At 34.8% G+C, this 23284-nt stretch overlaps 1 protein-coding gene across 3 annotated transcripts in view; it reads right to left on the reverse strand.

Moving 5' to 3' along the window:
* The window catches only part of LOC111043948 (fukutin-related protein), a 248882-nt gene that overhangs the window by 130373 nt on the left and 95225 nt on the right, over window positions 1–23284 (reverse strand). The window contains exon 4 of one of the 3 annotated variants that reach the window (XM_039422342.1): window positions 2304–3385. The exons of the other annotated variants lie outside the window; for them this stretch is intronic. Coding sequence (XP_039278276.1) covers window positions 3357–3385 — 29 coding nt within the window. The 3' untranslated portion in view covers window positions 2304–3356. Of the gene's footprint in view, window positions 1–2303; window positions 3386–23284 lie in introns of those variants that run through there. 3 annotated transcript variants of the gene reach the window in all.

Below are 23284 nucleotides of genomic sequence, written 5' to 3' on the forward strand. Positions count from 1 at the left end.
CCGACCAGACCGGTAAAACTTTACGGCCCTAGGGCTGTAAAATGACCTTGATCAGCTGTAAAACAGCTGATCATGTCCGATCTCACAAAAATCATAGAGAGATAATCTCATAACGACTGTAATAATCTATATAATTATGTATCGTGAATTGCAGTATTATGTCTATAATATATTTTATAAATTACTGTTTCATAATTTAATATTTATTATTGTGTTTTTGATATCAAACAATAGAATACGATGATATCTCCATAGCCTCAACAATATAATGTTGGCTGCATTGTCCATTGTCAGAAAGGTACGTATCGCAAGTATTTAAAAGTGAAGAATAAAATTTGAAATCAAAGTACAATAATTGTATCAATATTTAAAAGTGAGGTAGAGTAATATTTGTTTCTTTTTTATTATCGAATTCCACTTCTTAATGCAATACAATCAACAATAGTAATAAGAAAATACAGCAGAGATCTGAAGTTTAAGGTAAGCCTACTGGTGAAACTCAGCCTTGACTGAAAAATTCCTAGAAATTTTTCTGTAATTTATTATTAAAACTTTTAGATAATTTTTCTTCAATATTAAACCATATAGAGAAAACATTAGGCCCACTCAAGATTGAATCTTCGAATGTTTTCTCTATGATTTAACTATTTTCAGAGCAATAATTTGTTGTGAAAATGCCGGCAAACCAGCTTCAAATTTGCCACTATACACTATATTATAGTAGCCTACATACATTACCTGACCTAATTCAGAGTGAAAATTTTATTGTGAGACAGATAATAATATTAATTTTATTAATAATATAAGTCATGAGCCAAAGTCTGTTGTACGCTTTTTAGGAGTGAAGTAAACTTTTTTAGAAGTCTAGTTTACAGTACAGTATTATGTGTATGCTAAGTGTTATCAGTCAGGCCCCTATGTTCAACAATATGCAATGGCTGAGAGCGTAAAGGCGTAATACATCAGAACTCAAAGCTTCAGTGAATAACAAACACGATCTAGGTTCGAATCTCGGTCAATGACATTTTTTTTGTCGATGAATTTCGACTTTTATTAGCTATTTTTTATATTAGTTACCGTAATTTAAATTTCAATCAATTTTTTAGATATATTTTGAGACAAAACTGTGAAATATGCAATTATATTAATTTTTTCATCACATTATTTCAAAATAGTAATGAAAATTCTATTCATGAGATATTGCACCAGGCGCAAAGCACGAGCTATAAAAATTCAAACAATTATTCGAAATATTAATAGTATAAAAATATGGTCACTATTGTAAATTATTAATTAGTAATATTACAATATAGTAAATATACAATTAGTAATATTGAAATTAATTGACAGTAAAAGTTGTAACCAAGATTCAAACTATCAAAATAGGCTGTTTGTATTTTATTTATTTTTCAATTTCTTATATATTGGAAAGTTTTTTTTGTGTGGTGAAAAATAGTGTTCACAACACGGACAAAAATGTTTTTCTGGCTCTCAAACGCTTCAAGTACTCGACTTCGTCTCGAACTTGAAAACCGCGATCTTGAGCCGGAAAACATACATTTTCGACCCTAGGTGCGAGATATACTATTTCCAATAGTTAGTGAATAAGTATTTTTCATGAACTAAGTGAACTGTGTCTGTTCTATTTGAAGAGTGGTACTCTGTCTACGTGGAGAAAAGACTGGCTTCAATCACTTCACAAATAATGGAAAATTCGAATATAGACACTCCATTGTACATAGTTTTTTCAAATGGTTAGTGAATGAGTATTTTTTATGAACTAAATGAACTGTGTCAATAGAAGAGAGAGGCGTTTATCCTGTGGTGAGTAAGATTTAATTCAATGCATGACTATCCTAGTAATTTTGTAACATTTTGCCGACCCAGCTCTAGTGGGCAGTGGTTAGTGCTGGTAGCCACCTTTATTTTCTCTATATTTCACCCAAAATTGAAAAAAAAATTTTTTCTCAATTTTCCTAGCTTCTGTATGTCAAAATCTACAAAATGACATGAAAATTGTTGACTTTGGATACCAAAATTTTTTCTGCCCCTCTAATAGTTATTAGTTACAAACTCGATGAATCGCGAAATGCTAAATGAACCATCATGGTGCTTAAATTCATGATGATTACCACATCATTCCAATAGAAAATCCAAACTTAATTTATAAATATTTGATTTAATTTCTTTTTCATTGGGAATTCAACGGGGATGTAGTCTAAACATGTTTTTAAACATCGATGTATCGATACCCATCCCTAAAAAGTATCGGATTTATTGAAAACCTCTACAAAACAAAACTTGTAGGTTATTTTGTAAGCTTCAATTTTGCACAGAATACAAATGTTCATGGGATGCATTGTTTCTGAGATTTATGCGAAAAATGAAAAAAATATTCTTTCAAACCACCCTCACCCCTTTAGCACAGGGGGTAGGGGTGAGGACTTTTGATATGTTAATCCTCTTACTATCCTTAAAAATGCTGTAAAGTTGAAAATTGTGTTCCAAACTTTTCCCTCTATACTTTTATTTGAGCATTCGTTGCCTGGACTAACAGGAGTTTTTTCATTCATTGGAATTTTAACAGTGTTTCATTCACTTGGATTCTTAACCTAGCGCCGCAGTGCAAGCTGGTTTTGCACAGCCTGGCTGAGTTGTCATTTGAGATGCCTGTCTGAATGGGAAGTGTTTCGGCCACATCGCAGGATGACGGTTGCCGGATGATCAGCAGCTGGGGTTTTTTGTTATTTTTCAAGATAGAGGAATTCTGATTGTAATATTTTGTGTTTAATAAAGGATGTCGTTTTTTCATTATTTATTTAAACTAATTAACCAATCAAACTAACTGTTAGGCTAATCAAAAAACCTGTATAATGAGCCTTATGATAGAACAATAAAATCCATGTCATCTCGATCAATAAATAAATAAATAAATTAATTAATTTGGTTATTGTTCTTATATCGATTTTAAAAATCATTGTATTATTTTTGGTGGAGGCACTAACCAACTTCTGAAAATAGTTGGCACTTGGCCTTGTGATTTTCTTTAATATTGTGATCCTTTTTTTCAGGCAAAGAAAGAAAGCAAAGCATATTCCAGAGAATGCAGCAGTTCCAGGGATGTCAAAATCAGCATTGTTGCCCAGTGAACAGAGTGACCTCCCATCGTCTTCAACCAGTGTCATCTATGAGGCTATATCAAATGATGAGGTCGGTTTGCCTACAAATTTGGTTGTGGAAGAGGCTAATGAGCAGGTAATCACAAATACAAAAGCTCCACCTGTGAAGAGGAAGAACGGAGATGTATCTTCGTGGAAAAGCCACAAGCGTTTTGTAAGTCACCAGAAGGGGGAATCTTATATTAGCCGTAGAGGAGTTGAGGTGCCTGCAAAAAAAGTACAAAATTTCAAGGATTGTGTGCACGGTTGTAAATTTAAATGCGGGATTTCTATAAGTCAAACAGAAAGACAAGCTCTGTTCAAAGCATATTATGAAATGGATACAAATGGGAAGAATCACTATATTTTGAATACAACTACAAAAACTCAGACTGATAGGCCCAAAAATAAGAACAGAAATTCTTACAAAAAATTTACTTTTAGATACTACTTTAATGTAGGAAGCCAAAAAATACAAGTGTGTAAAAAGTTTTATTTGGGGACCCTTAATGTTTCTCAAAAACCTGTATACAATGTACATAAAAACAAGGATGTGTTAACAAACACGCCTAAACTAGACGGTCGGGGTAAAAGTGCCCAAAGTTCACGAAGCCTCAATGAACAAACATAAGACATTGTAAGAAATCATATACAATCCTTCCCCACTATTGTAGGGCCACAACAAAACGTAAATATTTGGACCCAAACCTAAATTTGGTTAAAATGTACAATCTTTACTCAGAAATGTGTAAGGAACAGGATATTTCTCCTGTTAAGTCAAGTATGTATCGACATATATTTGTTACTGAATTCAATTTAGATTTCCACATTCGAAAATCAGATCGCTGTGATCTTTGTGAGGAGTTTAGAGTTGCTTCTTCTCATAATATTGTTAGGATGAAATGAAAGTCACATATGAAATGCATGTGGAGGAAAAGAATGCTATGCGAGAAAACCGTAAATAGACAGAGACAATGAATTGGTGCCAGTGCTCTGCTTTGATTTGGAGAATGTAATTGCCTGTCCAAGGGCTGAGATTAGTTCATTTTTCTACAGAAGAAAATTAAATACATACAATATGACAGCCCATTTTTCTATCAGTAAGACCATTTACTGTGCATTGTGGACTGAGGCCACAGCTGGACGAACTGGTAATGACTTGGCCAGTGCTGTCTATAAAATTTTGAATCAAGTGGCCCTGGAGCATGATTTTACAGAGCTCATATTATGGAGTGATTCTTGTGTTCTGCAAAATAGGAATTCATTCATTTCTTGCGCGGTTCTAAATTTTATACATGCAAACCCAACTGTACAGCGAATTACTATGAAGTACTCAGTACCAGGTCACTCATGCATACAGAAGGTAGACAATGCCCATAGTCTCATTGAAAAGGGCATGTCACATAATGAGTTCTACTCCCCTCTTGGCTTTATAAGAATTGTAAAAGGCTTGAACCGTCAAAATCCAATCAGAGTGCTTCAAATGAGAGACAACGATTTTCTTGACTTCGGCGCATCCTCTAAAGCATTGAACTTTCAGTTAATTCCATTTTTTAAGGTTTCAGTGTTAACATTCATACAATCACTGCATCAGGTAATGTACAAAACTTCTTTCTTGCAAGAAAATGATGTCACAGTAAACTTGAGGTCTACTGCCGCTTCCAGAAAAGGGAGGAAAACCGAAAAGTCAAAGAAGAGGGAGCAAGAAGCCGACATTCCAATCTGGAGATTGATCAAGCCTAAAATACTTCATTCTAAGGTAACGCTACCAGAAGATAAAGTGAAGGACATCAAATCAATGTTGAAATTCATGCCCTTACAAGACCGTGAGTTTTACTCCACTATTTTGAAACTGAAACATTCTCAAGGAAACATACGATTTTTGTATAAGAGTAGTTTATACAATTTTGAGTAGATTTATACAATTTTTGTCCACCTACAAAAAGAACAGTTTCAATAAATTTTTTGTCATATTGTTATACCAGTATGATTATTTCAAAAGCCCTTTTGTACAACACCTAGTTCATAGATTTTATTATTCAGTTTTGCTTTGTAAATTTAGGAAATGATCTAACGAGTCATTACAGTTGGTATGAAAAGGTTCCATCAACCACATAGAACCTTGTCACTTATAAAATATCCAGTATTGAAAGTGACAAGGTTCCAACTGCAAATAATTTTCTTCATAAATCGGTTGCTATGCAACTAAACTTGAAAAAAATCAGCCCTAAGCTTCTTAAGGCCACTCGCACAGCAAAAATTTTGAAAAAATCAATTATCGGTTCTCCATGGATTTAAATTCTCCCACTTTTTCTGTAAATAATGATGTATAACATTCTATTGTAGGAGTAGTATTTCCATTGGAAAAAATATATTTTATCAGATGCTACACACTCTTTTAGTCATTTTTCTGACAGCAAAATTTGTTTTTTGACTGCTGAGATTCTATAATTTTCTTCATTTTCATTTGCACACATAAACACTCAATTCATAAGGCAGTGACAATTAGTATGATTACGGTTCTTGAACAATGATATTGTGGATTGTGGTTATGTTTTCATTCAAAGTATCAATTGAAATCAAATCAGAAGTATCAATTCTCAATCAATAAAGTAGTAGAAGTTTCTAATAATTGTGAAGTATGAATATTATTTCTCTATTCTTCGGTGATTAGTGGAAGTTTCTAATAAGTGAAAAGTGTGAATATAATTTTTCCATCTTAAAAGTTTGATTTCCAATTGAAGAATGCCTTGATTGAAGCAATTCAACAAACGTAAAAATGTTGGTAAACAATCTAATAAGCCTACTAAAACTGTACATGTTCATAACTTAGTTGATAACGTTAGCTGTTCACCTAGCTGTTCACCTGTATCTAGTGCTTGGAAACAGAAAATAAGTAGTAACTTTTGCTTGTTTATGACAGTGACTTTCAATATGACATTGTTGATATTCAAAAATTGAATGAGCTCTTATCTTAGGTAAGTGTTTGCAAAGTTTGCCATGGACCTTTGAATCTGTTTAGCAACAAAAGAAATGGTCTTGTATGTAACATAAACATTCAGTGTACATCTTGCAAGAACAATACTTCTGCTTTCAATTCAAAAAAAGTGACTGTTGAAGGTAAGAGCTTGCATGACATAAATGTGTGATTAGTATATGCATTACTCGCTATTGGAAAGGGTCAAACTGCCTCTGAAATGTTCTGTGGTGTCATGAATTTGCCAGCTCCACCTAGATTTTCATTATACTTTTCATTAAACTTTTCAGTATAATGAAATATTATGCAATGCTACAAAAGAAGTTTGCCAAAGTTCGATGAATGATGCTGTAATTGAAGCAGTCTCACAGAATGATGGCTGCACTGACATTTCGGCTGCTTTTGATGGATCATGTCAGAAACGTGGTCGTAGATCTCTGAATGGTGTAGTTACTTCTACAAGTTTTACAACCGGTAAAGTGATAGACTTGTGTGTTTTTTCAAAGCATTGTAGGTGCAAAAATCGTCTAGACCAAATTCATGAGATAAATTGCACAGCTAATTACTCAGGAGTTAGTGGTGGGATGGAAGTCGAGGGTGTACTGGAAATGTTCAGGCGATCCCAGGAATCCTATGGAGTACAATACAAATATTACCTTGGGGATGGTGACACAAAGTCCTATAAATCTGTAGTAGAAGCCAAACCTTATGGAACAGACTTTGAAATGAATAAAATGGAATGTATTGGGCATGTACAAAAGTGAATGGGATCTCGTCTACACAAGCTGAAAGGACAAATTAATGTCAAAAGAAAAATAAGTTGATGGGAAGTCTCTTGGGGGCCGAGGACGATTGACAGAATCTATGATCAATGAGACTCAATTGTATTATGGATTAGCTATAAGGAGAAATGTAAATAGTGTTCATGATATGAAAACTGCAATATGGGCAGAGTACTTTCACCTGTCATCTGGTAATGAGGAACCGATTCATGGTCTATGTCCAAAAACAAGTGATACTTGGAGCAAATATATAAAAGCACAAGCTAATAAACAGGCTTATGATCACAGCAAGCACTCTCATCTACCTTCTGTTGTGATGAAAGCAATACAACCAATATTCCAGGATTTGTCCAACCCGCTCCTTCTACAAAAATGCTTGCTGGTAGAATGCAAAATGCAAATGAATCTTTGAACAGCTTGATTTGGACAAGGATACCAAAAAATGTATTTGTACATCGAAAAACATTGGAATTTGGTGTATATGAAGCAGTAACCTCATTCAACTAGGGGAATATTACAAAGTGTTTAGTTTTGGAGAAGATTGGACTGGAACCAGGACTCAATTGTGTATCAGCTTTATGAATCTACTGCAAGAAAAGTTTCATGAGCAATTTAGGCCTGAACAACATTTAGATTTTGATGAGAGTATGATACCATACTATGGAAAGCACTCCTGTAAATAATATTCATATGGGGAAACCCCATCAGGTTTGGCTATAAAGCTTGGTGTGAGAACACTGTAGATGGCTATCTAGTAACTTTTGATATATATCAAGGTAAACAAATGTCAGCAAACACTCAGTATGAAGCTGACTTTGGAAAAGCAGCATCCCCTTTGGTGATGATGATAGACAAGTTGCCTGATAATGTGAAATGTCTTCCACTAAGGTTCTATTTTGATAACCTATTTACAAGTTTCAATTTGTTATCTCATTTGAAGGAAAGAGGCTATGAGGCAACAGGGACTGTAAGAGAAAATCAACTACCTAAAGATTGTGCAATTCCCTCATCCAAAGACTTGGAGAGAAAAAAGCGAGGAACACTTGAGTTTGCTAAGAGTGAAGAAGAAAGTATTTTAGTTGCTCGGTATCAACCCTATACAAAATGTCCAACGATACTGTCGAGAAGAAAAAAGAAAATAAATGTACCTCGCCCTCATCTCATTGGAGAATATAACAAGTACATGGGTGGCACTGATAGAATGGATGAGAATCTCTCCCTTTATCGAATTGGAGTTTGAGGAAAGAAATGGTGGTGGCCCATATTCACTTGGCTGATTGATGCCACTATTCACAATGCTTGGCTAACATATAAAAAGGCTGGGAATGATATGCAACAGCTTCAGTTCCGGAGAGAAATAGCTCAGACATACCTTGAACTGTATAAGAAACCTCCACAGACAGGTGGGCGTCCTATCTCATCACCATGCAGTTCTACAGGTTCCAGGGTCTCAGATGCTTTGAGGTTTGATGCAATAAAACACTACATTCCTCCAACAAGTCAAAGAAGGAGGTGTGCCTATGAAAACTGTACATCACGGGTCAGATCAGAGTGTACTAAGTGCAATGTTGGCCTTTGCAGTAAATACTTTGTTATGTTTCATACAAAAAAAAAGAACATTTCAGGCTGTATGAACCTTTAGGTTGTATACATTGATGTAATTTAAATGTATTTGCCAATAAAATTGATTTATTCATCACCAGAATAATGATTAAAATCCTTTGACACAACCAAAACCATGAAAATTCAAGTCTACATCAGTTACCCAGAAGTGCTTACATAAAAGCCTAGCGGTACCGTATATGCTATATATAAAAAACTATAAAGTAAAAATGGAAAATGATCACAAATTTTAGGTTAGGGTTGATGTAGTATTGAAAATATGAAATATTATTCAAATTGAAAAACCTTGAAAACTCAGGCTTTCTTGGGTTAACTGGACCTTGAGGAACAGGCCAAGGGACTCTTTTTGAGGTAAAGTAAGATAATAGTTAATTGTACATTTAAAAAGAAATTCAGATCTTTAATATTCTAAATAGTAATTTTTGTTTTTATTATCAAAAAAACTGAATGACCATTTCTTTTCATTTACCCACCGTTACAAATAGCAGAATACTATTTAAAGACTGAAGGCGGCAAGTACAAGGTGGGGCAGAGCTGACTGACAAGTTTGGAGGGGGCACTGCTCAGCCTGTGGTGGGAGTAGGCAGGCTCGGTGGGCGTCATTGTACAGTCCCGGGAGAATAGTTTTTAGTGTGCATCATGAATTGGACGGGAGAGCATCGCGGTTATGTTGTTCGCACTTTTTACGAAAATCAACATTCGATTACCGCAGTTCAATGGGCGTTTCGACGACATTTTAACATTCCTGTCCACAAACCCGTCCCATCTGTGAACTCTATTAGAGCGTGGGTTCGTCAACTCGAGAAAACTGGTAGTACACGACAAGAAAGAAGACATGGCGCACCAAGAACAGTGAGAACTCCCGAAAATATTGAAATTGTGAGAGCAGCAGTCGAGCAATCACCGAGGCGTTCTGCACGCAGGCATACAATAGCTTTGGGGATGTCCAGCCGTTCAATTAGGAGGATTCTTCATGAACATTTGTTTTTTCATCCATATAAAATCATGATTGTGCAAAAATTAAATGCCACCGATTTTTTGAACCGTAAAAATTGTTGCAAGGAAATGCTTCAACGCATCCCAGCAATGGTGACTCTTTTCTGCAGTGACGAGGCTCATTTTCATCTGTGTGGAGCTGTCAACAAACAAAACTTCCGGTACTGGGCAGCAAATAACCCTCGACAACTTCATGAAAGACCACTTAATTCACCAAAAGTGACAGTTTGGTGTGCCGTTTCTCAATTTGGAGTGATAGGGTCATACTTCTTCGAAGATGACAACATCACCGTCACTGTCACCTCCGAGCGTTATGTCACAATGTTACAAACGTTTCTGCAACCCAAATTGGAAGAACTTGCTGAGGAACAAGACTTGGGGGAAATATGGTTTCAGCAGGATGGGGCTACAGCCCACACAGCGCGCATTTCAATGGATTTGTTGAGAGAAATGTTCCCAGGGCGACTTATCTCTCTGAGGGGGGACGTGAAGTGGCCGGCACGCTCACCCGATTTGAGTGTCTTTGACTTTTTCCTGTGGGGCTACCTCAAAGAAAAGGTTTTCAAACATCGCCCACACACTTTGGAAGAGCTTAAGGAGAAAATCAGGGAGGAGATTCAGGCCTTACCAGTGGCAATATGCCAAAATGCAATTGAAAATTTCAAAAATAGGCTACATCAGTGTATAGCTGCTGATGGCCGCCATTTAACCGATATAATTTTCAAAAACTAACACTAAGAACTATTTTTCGAGCTGAATTCAATAAACCAAACCATTTTTTTCTAAGTTTCTCCGTTCATTATTTATAACCCTTTCAAACTCGTCAGTCGGCTCTGCCCCACCCTGTATTAAAATGAAAAATGCTTGCACATCAAGCATGACTTCATATTACACTCATCTTTTTGGATCAAAATCAAATCAAATCAAATTCTTTATTATTCCAAAATGCACAGTTACAAAAAATATGACACTTGAAAATTGGTTACTGGAATACCTCTACAAGACTATACGTCTGTGTGTAGGGGTGAGTTCTCGGTAGCCAATTATTATCAATATAATGAAAGGAATATGAAAACACAAGTCTGGAACAACACAAGTCTGATTGATTGTAGAGAACAGAACAGCGACATATGAAACTATAAATTAAAGAAAAAAACGGGACTTCTCAGATCCATATGGGAGAAAATGGGAAAATTAAATCATTATAACTAGACTTATAACTTAACTAAAGTAAGACATATTTTAAAAAAGGAAAAGAGACCAGCGGACTCACAGGACTCAGAGCGATTTTCCTTGTAAAATTTTTAAAAATATAAAAGGAGTAGGATAGCAAAAATTGACCAAAACTGAGCTAAAGAAAAAATAAGAAGAAAAAATAAAGGATAGGTTTTAGTGCATATAAACAGAATGAAGCAGGCTTTCAGACATTTCCCACCCCAGGCAGTAGAGCCACCTCTCGACCTTACGCTTGTAAACAGCAATACTGCATTCGAAGTCTCTCATCTCTGCAGGCAGATTACGATATACCATCTGAGCCAGGTAGAATGGTGTTTTCAGCTCCACTCCGTGAACCATAAGGATGATTAACATAAGATTAAATTGGATTTGTAGCTTATACAGAATTACATTCTGTACTAACTGAGCTTATTAAATTTGATCATTATATTGTTCGATCTCTTATACAGTATAAAGGAGGGGATACTTAAATGGATACCTACTCTCCAAAAAAATACTGTTGAGTGAGTGCAGTCCATATGTACGGAATGAATTCATGTCTAATGCTAGGTCTATATGTGGGTACATGAGTATTACAGAGATAGAGAGTGTAATGGTGAATACTTTACTGTCTGTAAAAAAATTAGGAGTTATCCTGATCAATCTTTCAACTATATGCAAGGATAAGCATAGAATCATTTGATATTTTACTTAAAAAATCAAGCCTGTACTGGAAAGAACCTCAACTAACTTCAGGCAAACTATTTCTGCCGAGCAATATACTCACTATAACTATAAGGTGATTATAATATATATATATATATATATATATATATATATATATATATATATATATATATATATATTAAATTATTGGTGATATTTGAGACTAGATTCTTCTTTGTATCGTCTGTGAATCGAACTACCTTACTAGAACAAAACAAGATATTGTGTTTCATCAGTGTAAAATAATCAACTTCGAGCAACATGAATTGCTAATTTTTTCCATTGAAAATTGTTATATTTACAACTGAAAATGCAGGAGCAATGGGTTCATCATACTTGTTCTTGGAAAACTGAGTTTATAGAACTGACAAAAGCCGATAATATAGCCTACCGTACGGTAATTACTAATATAATACCTAATACTTTAAATTCCAATCTATTCCCAGCTTTACAACTTCAACTAAATAGAACAGTTCCATTAACATTGAAATTTGACGAAGGAATAATGGAGACTAAGCTTGGTTGTCCTCTTTTGGATGATGATAATTATAATCTATTATTATAGATTATTTATTCATATTGATAAATAAAAGTCTGATTGATTGTCCACCCATTCTTGTTTTCTAGTTAGAGCTCATCTCCCATGCGTGAGACAAGCAGATAATAGTCTAACTTTTGTATTGAAAACTCTGAAACTATACTTTTCCAATATAAAGGAATATGTATTGGAAAAAAGGTACCAATTCAAAAGGTACTAATTATAATAATTGAAATACATAATATTACATTGAAACACGAGCAAATGGAACATACACCAAATATAGTAAATAATAAAAGTGAACTGAAACTGATGAATACGGCAGTGGCGAGGCGTCTGGTCATCGTTTGATGCGGCGATGAGTAGAGGAATTGGACTAAAAATATTTAAATGTACATTTGTAGGCTTCAAAACCCGAAATTATGTTTAAAATCTCCGAAATTAAAAAAAAACGATAAGAATATAATGAATATGGATGCTCAATATGAATATGAAGCGCAGAAAGCTTGCGGATCACTCCAGTCCCCCTCCAGTCCTTGGCTAGAGCCCCCAGCCCACAGGTTTCAGACCATTCAAATAATACCAGGCGCACACAAACGCAAAAGTTATGTTTCGGTGCAAATTCAATTCGCAGAACTTGCCGTGTGGAAATTTAATACCATTGTGGTGTGTGTAGCCTATGTGCTGGTGAAAACCAATGCGTTGCGAAATATTCCATTGCAAATAATTTGCAGGTTTATTTGCTACATACAGCATTTGCAGCACTTTTTTGTGTTGCAAATTTTGTGGTGAGTTCTGGAACTACACTAGTTTCGTCTGCCTTGTAAACAACATAAGTCAACTCAAATATTCCCGCACTTCGCAACAAAAACTTTGTTTGGAAACCGTGGTCTGAATTCTTGAAAATTCCTCAACGAATTTGTATGCTTCAGTGTGCGCATACCATAATGCTCAAAATACATTGCAACTGGCTGCGATGTATTTAGGCTTTGCGCTATTGTCGGGGGTTTTCGGTAGCTGCGTTCTCCTCTTCCCCACGTCCCACCGTCTCTACAGCTTTAATGGAAATTTGCACATTTGAAATATTATTGTTTCAAAAGTGAGGTTATTCTAATTTGTGTAGCCTGTTATTCGTGTGAGTTGGTAAAGTAATCATAGTTTTACAGTGTTTGGGAGTTTTTCATGTGGATGAATATTAGTGAATGTGAAGTCTGAAGTGTGAACCATGGAGGAAGTAGAAGTGGAAGAGGTAAACAGTATAATTTATTTGAAAGAAATCAATTCGGATCACTGCCTTTCGAACGCAAACTCCTTGTTGTACAGAAAGGTCGGCCATGTCCACCTCTTAAAAATTTAACTTCTTCAGTCACAGAGAGAGGGAGGGCATATACCCGGCACTTTACAATTGCAACATATGACTCCTATAAATGGCTTTGTGGAAGTGAATCATTATCAAAACTATTTTGCTGGCTGTGTAAGTTGTTTTATAATCAAAAGAGTGTTTGGAATTCTTCAGGCTATAATAATATAAATGGTGTTAGCTGATCAGCAAAGTCACATGAGAAATCGGATCATCATTTACAAAGTGTTGTTGCTCTCTACAATTTCGGGAAGCAAAGAATCGACGACGGGGGAGGTAAGGGAGAGGTTCGTCGGGTTCACAGATGTTATTGGAGACCGTACGGCTGATGGATTACTGGTGCATGTCAATAATACAGTGGATAAATTCAATTTCAAAGACAAGTTTGTTGACCAAACTTATGACTGGGCCTCGGTTATGTCGGGTCATTTATCTGGGCTTCAAACAAAAGAACTACAACTCTATCCTCAAGCAATGTTCACTCACTGCTATGCACACGTTTTAAATTTAGTCCTCAGCCAAGGGATGAATGACATCTCAGAGTGTAATATTTCTTTTCCGACATTAAATGGCATTTACACATTCAAAATCCCATTCCAGTAAAAGAACTTACGCACTTCAGAAACATCTAAAAAAGACCATCCCATCATTTGCTCCCACCAGATGGTGTTTCACATCCCGTCTAGTTATTGTAGTAAAGGAATATAGGGAACAAATAATCGATTATTTCTCCAAAATCCATGAAAACACTGATGGCGCCTGGAAAGGAATTGACATGTGTGCAGCTCAAGGGTTTGTCCTTTTTGGAAAAATTTCAAACCGTGTTCTTCCTAAATTTGTTCACACCATTATTTGGGCATACAGATTTTCTTTTTAAAGTGCTCCAATCCGAAAATTTGGACGTTGAACATATTTAACATATTGTCGCTGTGCTTAGGAAACCTCCTATGTTTCAAAATTTCCAATTTTGCGTTATTGGTATCATTTTCTTCAGAATTTCAAGCTCTACAACCTGGTGAATACCTACTATGTGTAAAAAATTCCATAGTCATTTTATGGAGGAATAAAGAATATATCCTACTATGTGATCAGTGCAGTTTTATTGGTGCAGAATATCTTCTATGTTCATAAATCCACATAGGAGCTTTTCAAAAAAATGAAATTCCAGTTCTTACATTGGGAGAATGACTCCTGTGTGAATGAATTCACATGAGAGCTTTTCGAAAGTGTAAAATTCGAGTTCTTATGTTGGCAGAATGACACATAGGAGCTATTTCTGCACATGAAATGTAGGTACTCCAGTAATCACTGGTCATCAGTCATCTAGATCACTGAACAAAAACTAACCTATAAGGTTAGTGTGGTGTTAGTTCTTGAACTATTTTTAAAACATTCTGGGAAATGAGCACTTGGAATGAAAAGAAGGGGTATGTTAGAGGTTTAGTGAATATCAGAACAATAAGAAGAAGAAAACACACTGAAGAACAAGTTGATAGTATTAGAAAGATGGAAGGTCATGATGTATTCCTGCAAAAAAATTCAGGAGAAACTTTGAAAGTATGCAGGCTTTTCTTCTTGAATAATTTGAATATAAGTGAAGATTCATTCAAAAGATGAAGAATTCAACTCTTGTGTGAATGATTACTGTATTTGAAAAAAATGTCAGCCAACTTCCAACATGTAGTGCTTATTTCGGATGGCAGTAATTATCAAAATAGAAATAAAGTTCTTGCTAGTGCTTTAAGTGATTATTCAAAGGAAAGAAACATTGTAATTGAACAACTATTTCTAGAGAAAGGACACACTATGATGGAATGTGATAGTGTCCATGCCACACTTGAACAGTTGTTCAAAATACCTATCAATTCCCCATCAGATTATATAGCACTCATGAGAACTGCAAGGCCAAGAAACCCATATGACATAAGAGTAGTCGACCATTCTTTCTTTTTGGACTATGAGAAGGTGACAACAAATCTCCCATCACTTAGACATGGGAAAAAGGCTGGTGAAAAAGTGGTTGTTGACATTCGAGCATTAAAATATCTACCCAATAGGGATATTCAGTTCAAAACTGAACACAAAGAAGATTTAGAGCTCTTGCCTCAAGTAAGAAGGAGATCCCAGCAAGCCAAACAAAAACCAAAAATTCCAAATTTATACATTTCACCCTTGGCAATAAAGATTGTGTCGAATGTTCGGCGGAGTTAGAACAAACTCCTCATCACTCTCACTTTCCATTCTATAAAAACGAAAATAACTTCTACAATACCGGTAGCGGATTTCGAAGATCTTAGTAGGTAACCAAGAAAAAACATAACCTGCAATCTTGTTTTCTGTGCTGACACGCTCAGTCGTCTCTGTTAAAGTGGGTTTTCGTTTATGCGTAAATGCCGTCGTCAACCATGACAGGGAGAGAATCTCAGATTGGGTAGATTTCAATCTGTCTACATAACTTAAAAGATTATGTTAAATTATGTTTTAATGGAGCAGGTTGAGCTTATACTTTTTTATACTTTTAAATGGCAATATTTTGATATTATTGAAAATGTTTATTTCTTTATTAATAAAGACAAATAATGAAAAAGTTATTTAATCAGCTGTTTTAGCACACTTGAAATTTGGACAATATGAATGTCAACAATGCTTGCCGTCGTCGACTGCGGAAAAGTTTGCATAAACGAAAACGTACCTTTAGATGAACGCTCTCGTAGAGATGCCGATGACGTTAGAGGTGTGTACTTTTTCATATCCACCAACGGTTGAACATAACCTAACAATCGAAATAGAGCTACTTATTTCCTAGAGCTAAAATATTCCAAAGATCGAAATAGAGCTCTTTTACTTTTCCTCTACCGACCACGACAGTGTTGCCACATTCCTCATTCTTCAATCGCGGCGTTGTCGGACTTCTTCCCATGTTAATCTTATGGGTTTATTTTTACTCCCTTGGGAGTAAAAGTGATCACTTTTCCTGCTGGGAATTATTTTTAGTCCCATGGGAGGAAAAGTAGTACTTTAGTATTCGATTCCAGGGTGTAAAATGAGACTTTTGATAGTAGGTGGAGGAAAAATAATAATTATCATTCTATGAGGTTCTTATTTATCATGTTTGAATTATTTTCTCATAGTTTTGATATTTTTATACAAAGCACAGTAACATTGTAAAATGTAAATAAACTAATTGCACATTTGAAAAATAGTTAATTATTATAAGATACCAGGGGCCAGCCTCATCTTCCACGCTCTTAGTATTTTTGACATGTTATTCTGCAAGCAATGGTGAACAAGCAAGACCTGATCAGTCTTACTTGCACCATCTTTTCACATTCTTGTGTATTTTCGCTGTGTTCTATGACAATTTTAATCCATGTAACTCTGTTCAACGAACTGCTTCCACATTCATAAATCCATGAGAATTCCGGCTAATTGAATTACAATATCTCCCACTGTGGATGACAATTCAATATACCTGACTGACTGCATAACCAAGAGACCAACTTCAGTTGCATTCAAGCGACCATTCCGCTGTACACCATGATCTAAGCTGTCCACCAGTATAGGATGGTTAATATTTCCCAATTTAATTGGTGTTAACACATTTACAAATATTATTTATTTCTACAAGATTCCTAGTTGATTGTATTTGGGAGTTAGTGGATTTTGATTGTTGATGCAGGAGTCTAGTACAACTTACACAGATAGTTCAAATAATAATAAAAATAGTTCATTCTGACAGATGGTTATAGTAAACTCAGCTTCACTATTTTGCAGACTATCTCAACTATCTACTTTGTTCCAGTTAGTGGATTTTTATAGTTACCACAGCTTACAAAAGTCTAGTACAATTTACTATACACAGATAGTTTCAGCAAGTGTAAGAATAGTTTTTTCTGGCAGATGGTTCTAGTAAACTCAGCATTCACTATTTTGCAGGCTATCTCAACTATCTACTTTGTTCTGCATTCCCTGTTTCTTTCTCTAACAACCATATTGTTGGCTACTTCTACAAGATTTATAGTAATATTGATGGAACAAAATCCGATTTTTGCACTAATTAGAGGGCAATTTTTGTTATACTCTGTTCAACAGCAATTATCTGGTCATGGCTTTGAATCCCGTCTGCCACCTTGTTGTTCGGCCATTTCACTCATCTCATTACCCACTAACAAGTTCATCTTATGAGGGCATATTGTGAGTGCTTTGAATAAAAAACTTCAGAGCGTTAAGCTGACATCAATATTTATTTAAATTGAACAATGAAAATGAAATCAAAGTTGGCTAAACATGCTTCAATCATCATACTTTTATTGACCGAGCGAAGTGAGGTCTAAGATTCAAGTCGACGGTTTGGCATTTCTCTTAATGTTCAAATTTTTATATGTTGGGCATTTACGGCGAAACGCGGAAATAGATTTTCATGAAATTTGACAGGTATGTTCCTTTTTAAATTGCGCGTCGACGTATATACAAGGGTTTTGGAAATTTTGCATTTCAAGGATAATATAAAAGGAAAAAGGAGCCTCCTTCATACGTGTGAATTCAGACTGAAGGAGGAATTCCTCCTTCATTAGAGTGAAAATCAGACTATAGAATTATTCATCATAAATCAGCTGTCGAGTTGACTATAAATTGCATGCCACGACACATGCAATTCAATACCTATCTCAATGTAACTTGGTAAAAAATTAGCAGCTGTGTAGACTATAAATTGCATGCCTCATTGAATGCAATTTTTATGCACTATTAAATAGGATGCAAAGAACTTATAACAGCTCGTCTGGGCGCCTAGATGTCTTCTGGTTTTCTCGCGCTAAATTCCGGAAAGCGTTATATGGTAATTAAATCTTGTGTAAGCATGATCTGATCAAATAAATAGTTAGTGTATCAGTGTGGATGTGCTTATGGTTTGGGACGTCGTTATAACTGCGCGAGGTCTACTGTTCACTAGTTAATAATTGAATAGAATAAAATCAATGTTTACTATCATAATGAAAGTTACTATTATAGTAAAGTTTTAGTAATAAGTGAAAATAGAATAGAATATTTATTTAAAATAAAATAAAATATTTCAAGTTAAGAATTTTTTTATAAATATTATTTATACCCTATCATTTTAATAACAAAATATAAATTTCAATTATTGTAGCCTATATTTATTTGATATTTGAAGATGTGGACACAGATGTGGGTATCTTGAGACTTATGCAGCAGCAACAGCTTCAAGAATTGATACCTTGTACAGGTGATCGAATATGATTCAAGAGTAATTTTGCAATTTGGAAAAAGGAAATTGATGGAGCTACTTCATCTCATCCAGAACAAAAAAATGCAGAAAATGAACCTATTTTTCAGTTTATTAAACTAGCTAACTTTGATTAATAAACATCGAACTATCTACTTCTATATAATTGTAATTCAACACAGCTCTGTGATGATGTTTTGAAACTGAAACAAAATTCTGTCAGATTTTTTTTCCACTGATAATGATTCTGTGGAACTAATATAATGCTTTATAATATGTTTTGCTTAAGTTATTTGCGTGTTTATCATGTAGCCATAAGATTAATGATAAACGAGGGTCATCACGCCAACATAAAACTACAAACAGTTGATGAGTATTCTGCAATCTAGTAAAATGAGTAAGGCTCAACTCACACTTACGAGACTCGACTCTAGTCGAGAGCATGTGTTTTCATTTTCAAATGAGTGACGTCGCGGAGACTAGAATCGACTGGTCTGAGTGTCACCATTTGTGATTGAGCAGTACAGGTGAATAATAAACGTTGAAATTTAGTTCAAAGTTTAATAGATAATGTAAATATTGGTAAAGAAGACTAGACAGCTACCAACTCACTCAGTCTGGCTATTAACAAAACCTATAATAAGATACAAAAATCTCAATAATTTTTGATCTGTAACTATGTAATTCTTTATGACTATTCTAACCAGTTAAGTTTTTCAACAGAATACTACAGCACTGCACCTCAGCGCTTGGCTGGGGCATGATGAATTGGCACTTGGATTATTGAAGAAAGGAAGAAATGTAGATGTAAATGCTGAAGATAATGAATGGCGAACTGCTCTCCACCTGGCTGCCTGGAAAGGCCACACCAAAATCATTCAAATGCTCCTGGACCACGGCGCTGTTGAAATAGATTCATCTACCTGATAGGTAGGCTATTCTACCAAACTACAATTCTGATTTTTTATATAACTTGTTGGAATACATTACAATGTGTGTAATGTATTTATTATAATTTATATTTTTTGCTAAGTTGCCTGTTGTGATAGAAACTGAAACTATGTTTTATAGAATACTTTATAAATATGTAATGTATATCTATAAGATTGTCGTTCTTCCATACCATTAATGAAGAAATTTAATAAATTTATCTCTCTTCTGCATCATTAAGATATACTATAATATTGCATATTAACAAAATATTGGTATGCAAGCAAGTTGACCAGACTGAGGGGCTTCTTGGTGAATAATAATTTATGAACTCTTCTTTTGAAAAATGAAAAAGTAATCACAATATATCAACTCATCAATTTTATTGAATTTGGATGATTTGATGCCCAGCAAACTAGATAAATGATAATTCTAAAAAAATATCATAGCAAAATGAAAGATCTATCACATCAAAGGTACAAAAATACATTTTATCATTAATTTTCATATTTTAAATGTCTGGAATTTTTTGTAGATGGGGTATGGATAGGAAGTTCAATACCTTTAAACCTAGGTCTGGAATATTTCAATAATATTAATGTATGTAGGCTTTATGCTATTATCAATGATTGAGTGAGGATCACTGTAGTTTGTAATCAATGTGAAATTAGAAACTATCTCGAAATCGGATTAGAGTATCCTTGTTTAGATTTAACTTGATAGAAAAACTACCTATACAGAGTGTTTCAGAAGTAGTGTGGAACATTTTAGGGTATTGTTCCTGGATGATAGGAGACTACAAATGTAGTATTTGAAGTGTCTAAAACTCAGTGGTTATCCTTATAGCGTCTAAAGTGTACGTCCAGTGCCAACATACCTGTCATCAAAATTTTGTTTGAGATCGATTTAGTATGTCATTTTGAACACAAAATCACAACAAATAAACGATGGTTACTCATCATAATTTTTCAAAAAATAATTTGGTTTTACTAACCTCACTTTGTTTACAACATGTCAAACACCTCTAATATATTATATTCACAATTAAATTGGTATCAACTGTACCTGAATTACACTTCAAAACAAGCAGATTACTTATTGACCGAGCGAAGTGAGGTCTAAATGTGTGTACAGATATACGCGCCGCGAACATGAGCAATTCACTTTTAATCAGCTGATTATATCTGTATTTTTACAGAAACGGTAAGATACAGAGATACAGATATAAAAAGCTTGGCATCAGCTGATTAAAAGTGAATTGCTAATGTTCGTGGCATGTAAATCTGTACGCACCTTTAGATTCAAGTCGACAGTTTGGCATTACTCTTAATGTTTAAATGTTTATATGTTGCGCATTTACAGCAAAACGAGGTAATAAATTTTCATGAAATTTGACAGGTATGTTCCTTTTTAAATTGCGCGTCGACGTATATACAAGGTTTTTGGAAATTTTGCATTTCAAGGATAATATAAAAGGAAAAGGAGCCTCCTTCATACGCCAATATTAGATTGGAAATCAGACTATAGAAGTATTCATCATAAATCAGCTGTTTAGTGGACTATAATACTACCCATTCAAAAACATCAAACATCTTCAAAATGTATCTTTCCATCAACAATGTTGCAGCCAGACCTGATAACAGCGCTCACACTCACATTCCGGGATGACACGTGATGGTGTGATAAGACAGAGAGCTCTATGTTTATTTAGGATTTTTTCTAGACATTTTAAATTGATAAATTATTTATCAATTTTTGAGAAAACATAACAACAAATCAATGTAACTTACTGAGCGCGAGGTCTACTGTTCACAGAACTACTATTTTATAACGATAACATTCAAAACCTTTGTTAAATGGTATCAAACCGTACTTTATCAACATATGTTTTTTTCTGTTTTTCCAGGGTCCAGAAATCAATATTCACTAAACTTTGTTAAAAATATCAATGATCACTAAATCAATTCGATATTGATTTGTGAACTATCAATAAGTGATGATGGGGAGTACCAAGTGGTGCATCGAAAGACATTTACAAAAAGGGGAGAAAATTTACAGATCTATTCCCAGACAAGAAGAGACAAAAAGTGGTATCACAACTTGACACTGAAGACATATATATAAGTAATTTATTAACAAATTGTCCCCTATCCCAAATGCTTCATTATGAAAAAATGAATGAGGCACAAATCATTTGTAGAGGAACTTTTAGTGATATAATTGTAAAAAGTGTGAATTTGGTGGAGGAAAATAGATTAAGCAATTTTGTAAATAGTTTGATTAATAACCAGGAGAATTTTGTTGTACATAGTAATAATATCTGGGAAGATATGAGTGATGAGCAGGCGGCTATTTATTACAGCGATGTTTTTGTGTCAAGAAAAGAATTGCAAAACATTTGTCTCAATACTGTCAGTCAGAGTGAGAGTTCTGGCTGGTTCAAAGAAAGAAGCATTAGAATTTCCGCTTCAAATGCTCACAAAATATTAAAACGAAAGAATGTAAGTAGTCAATTTATTAAAGATCTATATAATAAGCCTAGTTTTAAGAGCAAAGCCACAACACATGGTCTCATGAATGAACATATTGCATTCAGTGAGGTCAAGGCAGTGGTAAAAGTGAAGTTGGTCAACAGTGGGCTATGCATTCATGAGAAACAACCCTGGATTTGTGGCTCACCTGATGGAATTGTTATTGACAAGGATGGTAAACCATCCATGGTCCTAGAAATAAAATGTATATTCAGTGTGAGAAATAAAGGGGTTGTTGATGACAATGAATGCCCAATTTATTGCTTAATTGACCGAGCAGAGTGAAGTCTAAGATTCAAGTCGACGGTTTCGTATTTCTCTTTATGTTTACATGTTTTTTCAAATATATATACATGTTCTGCATTTACAGCAAAATGCATCAATAGATTTTCATGAAATTAGACATGTATGTTTCTTTTTGAATTTCATGTTGACGTGTATATAAGGTTTTTTGAAATTCTGCATTTTAAGGATAATACAAAAGGAAGGAGTCTCCTTAAAAGGAGCCAATATTACTACACAAATTAGACTATAGAATTATTCATCATAAATCAGCTGTTGAGTGGATTATCAATTGCATGCAACTGATATTTCAATGTGACATGGTGAAAATCAGTTGTCCTGTGGACTATTAATTGCAAGCAGTAGGTGCAATAGGTAATGCAATTGATGACTGGAGGTGGCATATTATTTTCTCCCAACTTCTCCCTGCTTTCAACTCTTTGCAACTCGTAAGCTTTTGATGATAGTAGCATAGTTTTTACAACCAAAAGAGCCATTAGTTCTTTATACAACAATATCTGAACTATCTGAGCAATCACATATATTCTTTGGTTAGGGGTGATTGGGTAAGGAAAGCTTGGATTAGGAATGTTTAGGTTAGGAAAGCTTAGGTTAGGAAAACTTAGGTTAGGAAAAGCTTAGGTTGATAGAAGCTTTGGTTAGGAAAAGCTTAGGTTCAGAAGAGCTTGGGTTAGGAGAAGCTGAGGTTAGGAAAAGCTTGGGTTAGGGAAAGCTTAGGTTAGGAAAAGCTTAGGTTTGGGAAGATTTAGGTTGGGAAAAGCTTTGGATAGGAAGGGCTTAGGCTAGGAGAAGCAGAGGTTATGAAAAACTTAGGTTAGGGAAAGCTTGAGTGGGGCCAAGCTAAGGTTAGGGAAGGCTTAGGTTGGGAAAAGCTTTGGTTAGGAAGACCTTGGCTTAGGA

Source organism: Nilaparvata lugens, chromosome 2, assembly GCF_014356525.2.
Source record: "Nilaparvata lugens isolate BPH chromosome 2, ASM1435652v1, whole genome shotgun sequence".
Lineage (NCBI taxonomy): Eukaryota > Metazoa > Arthropoda > Insecta > Hemiptera > Delphacidae > Nilaparvata > Nilaparvata lugens.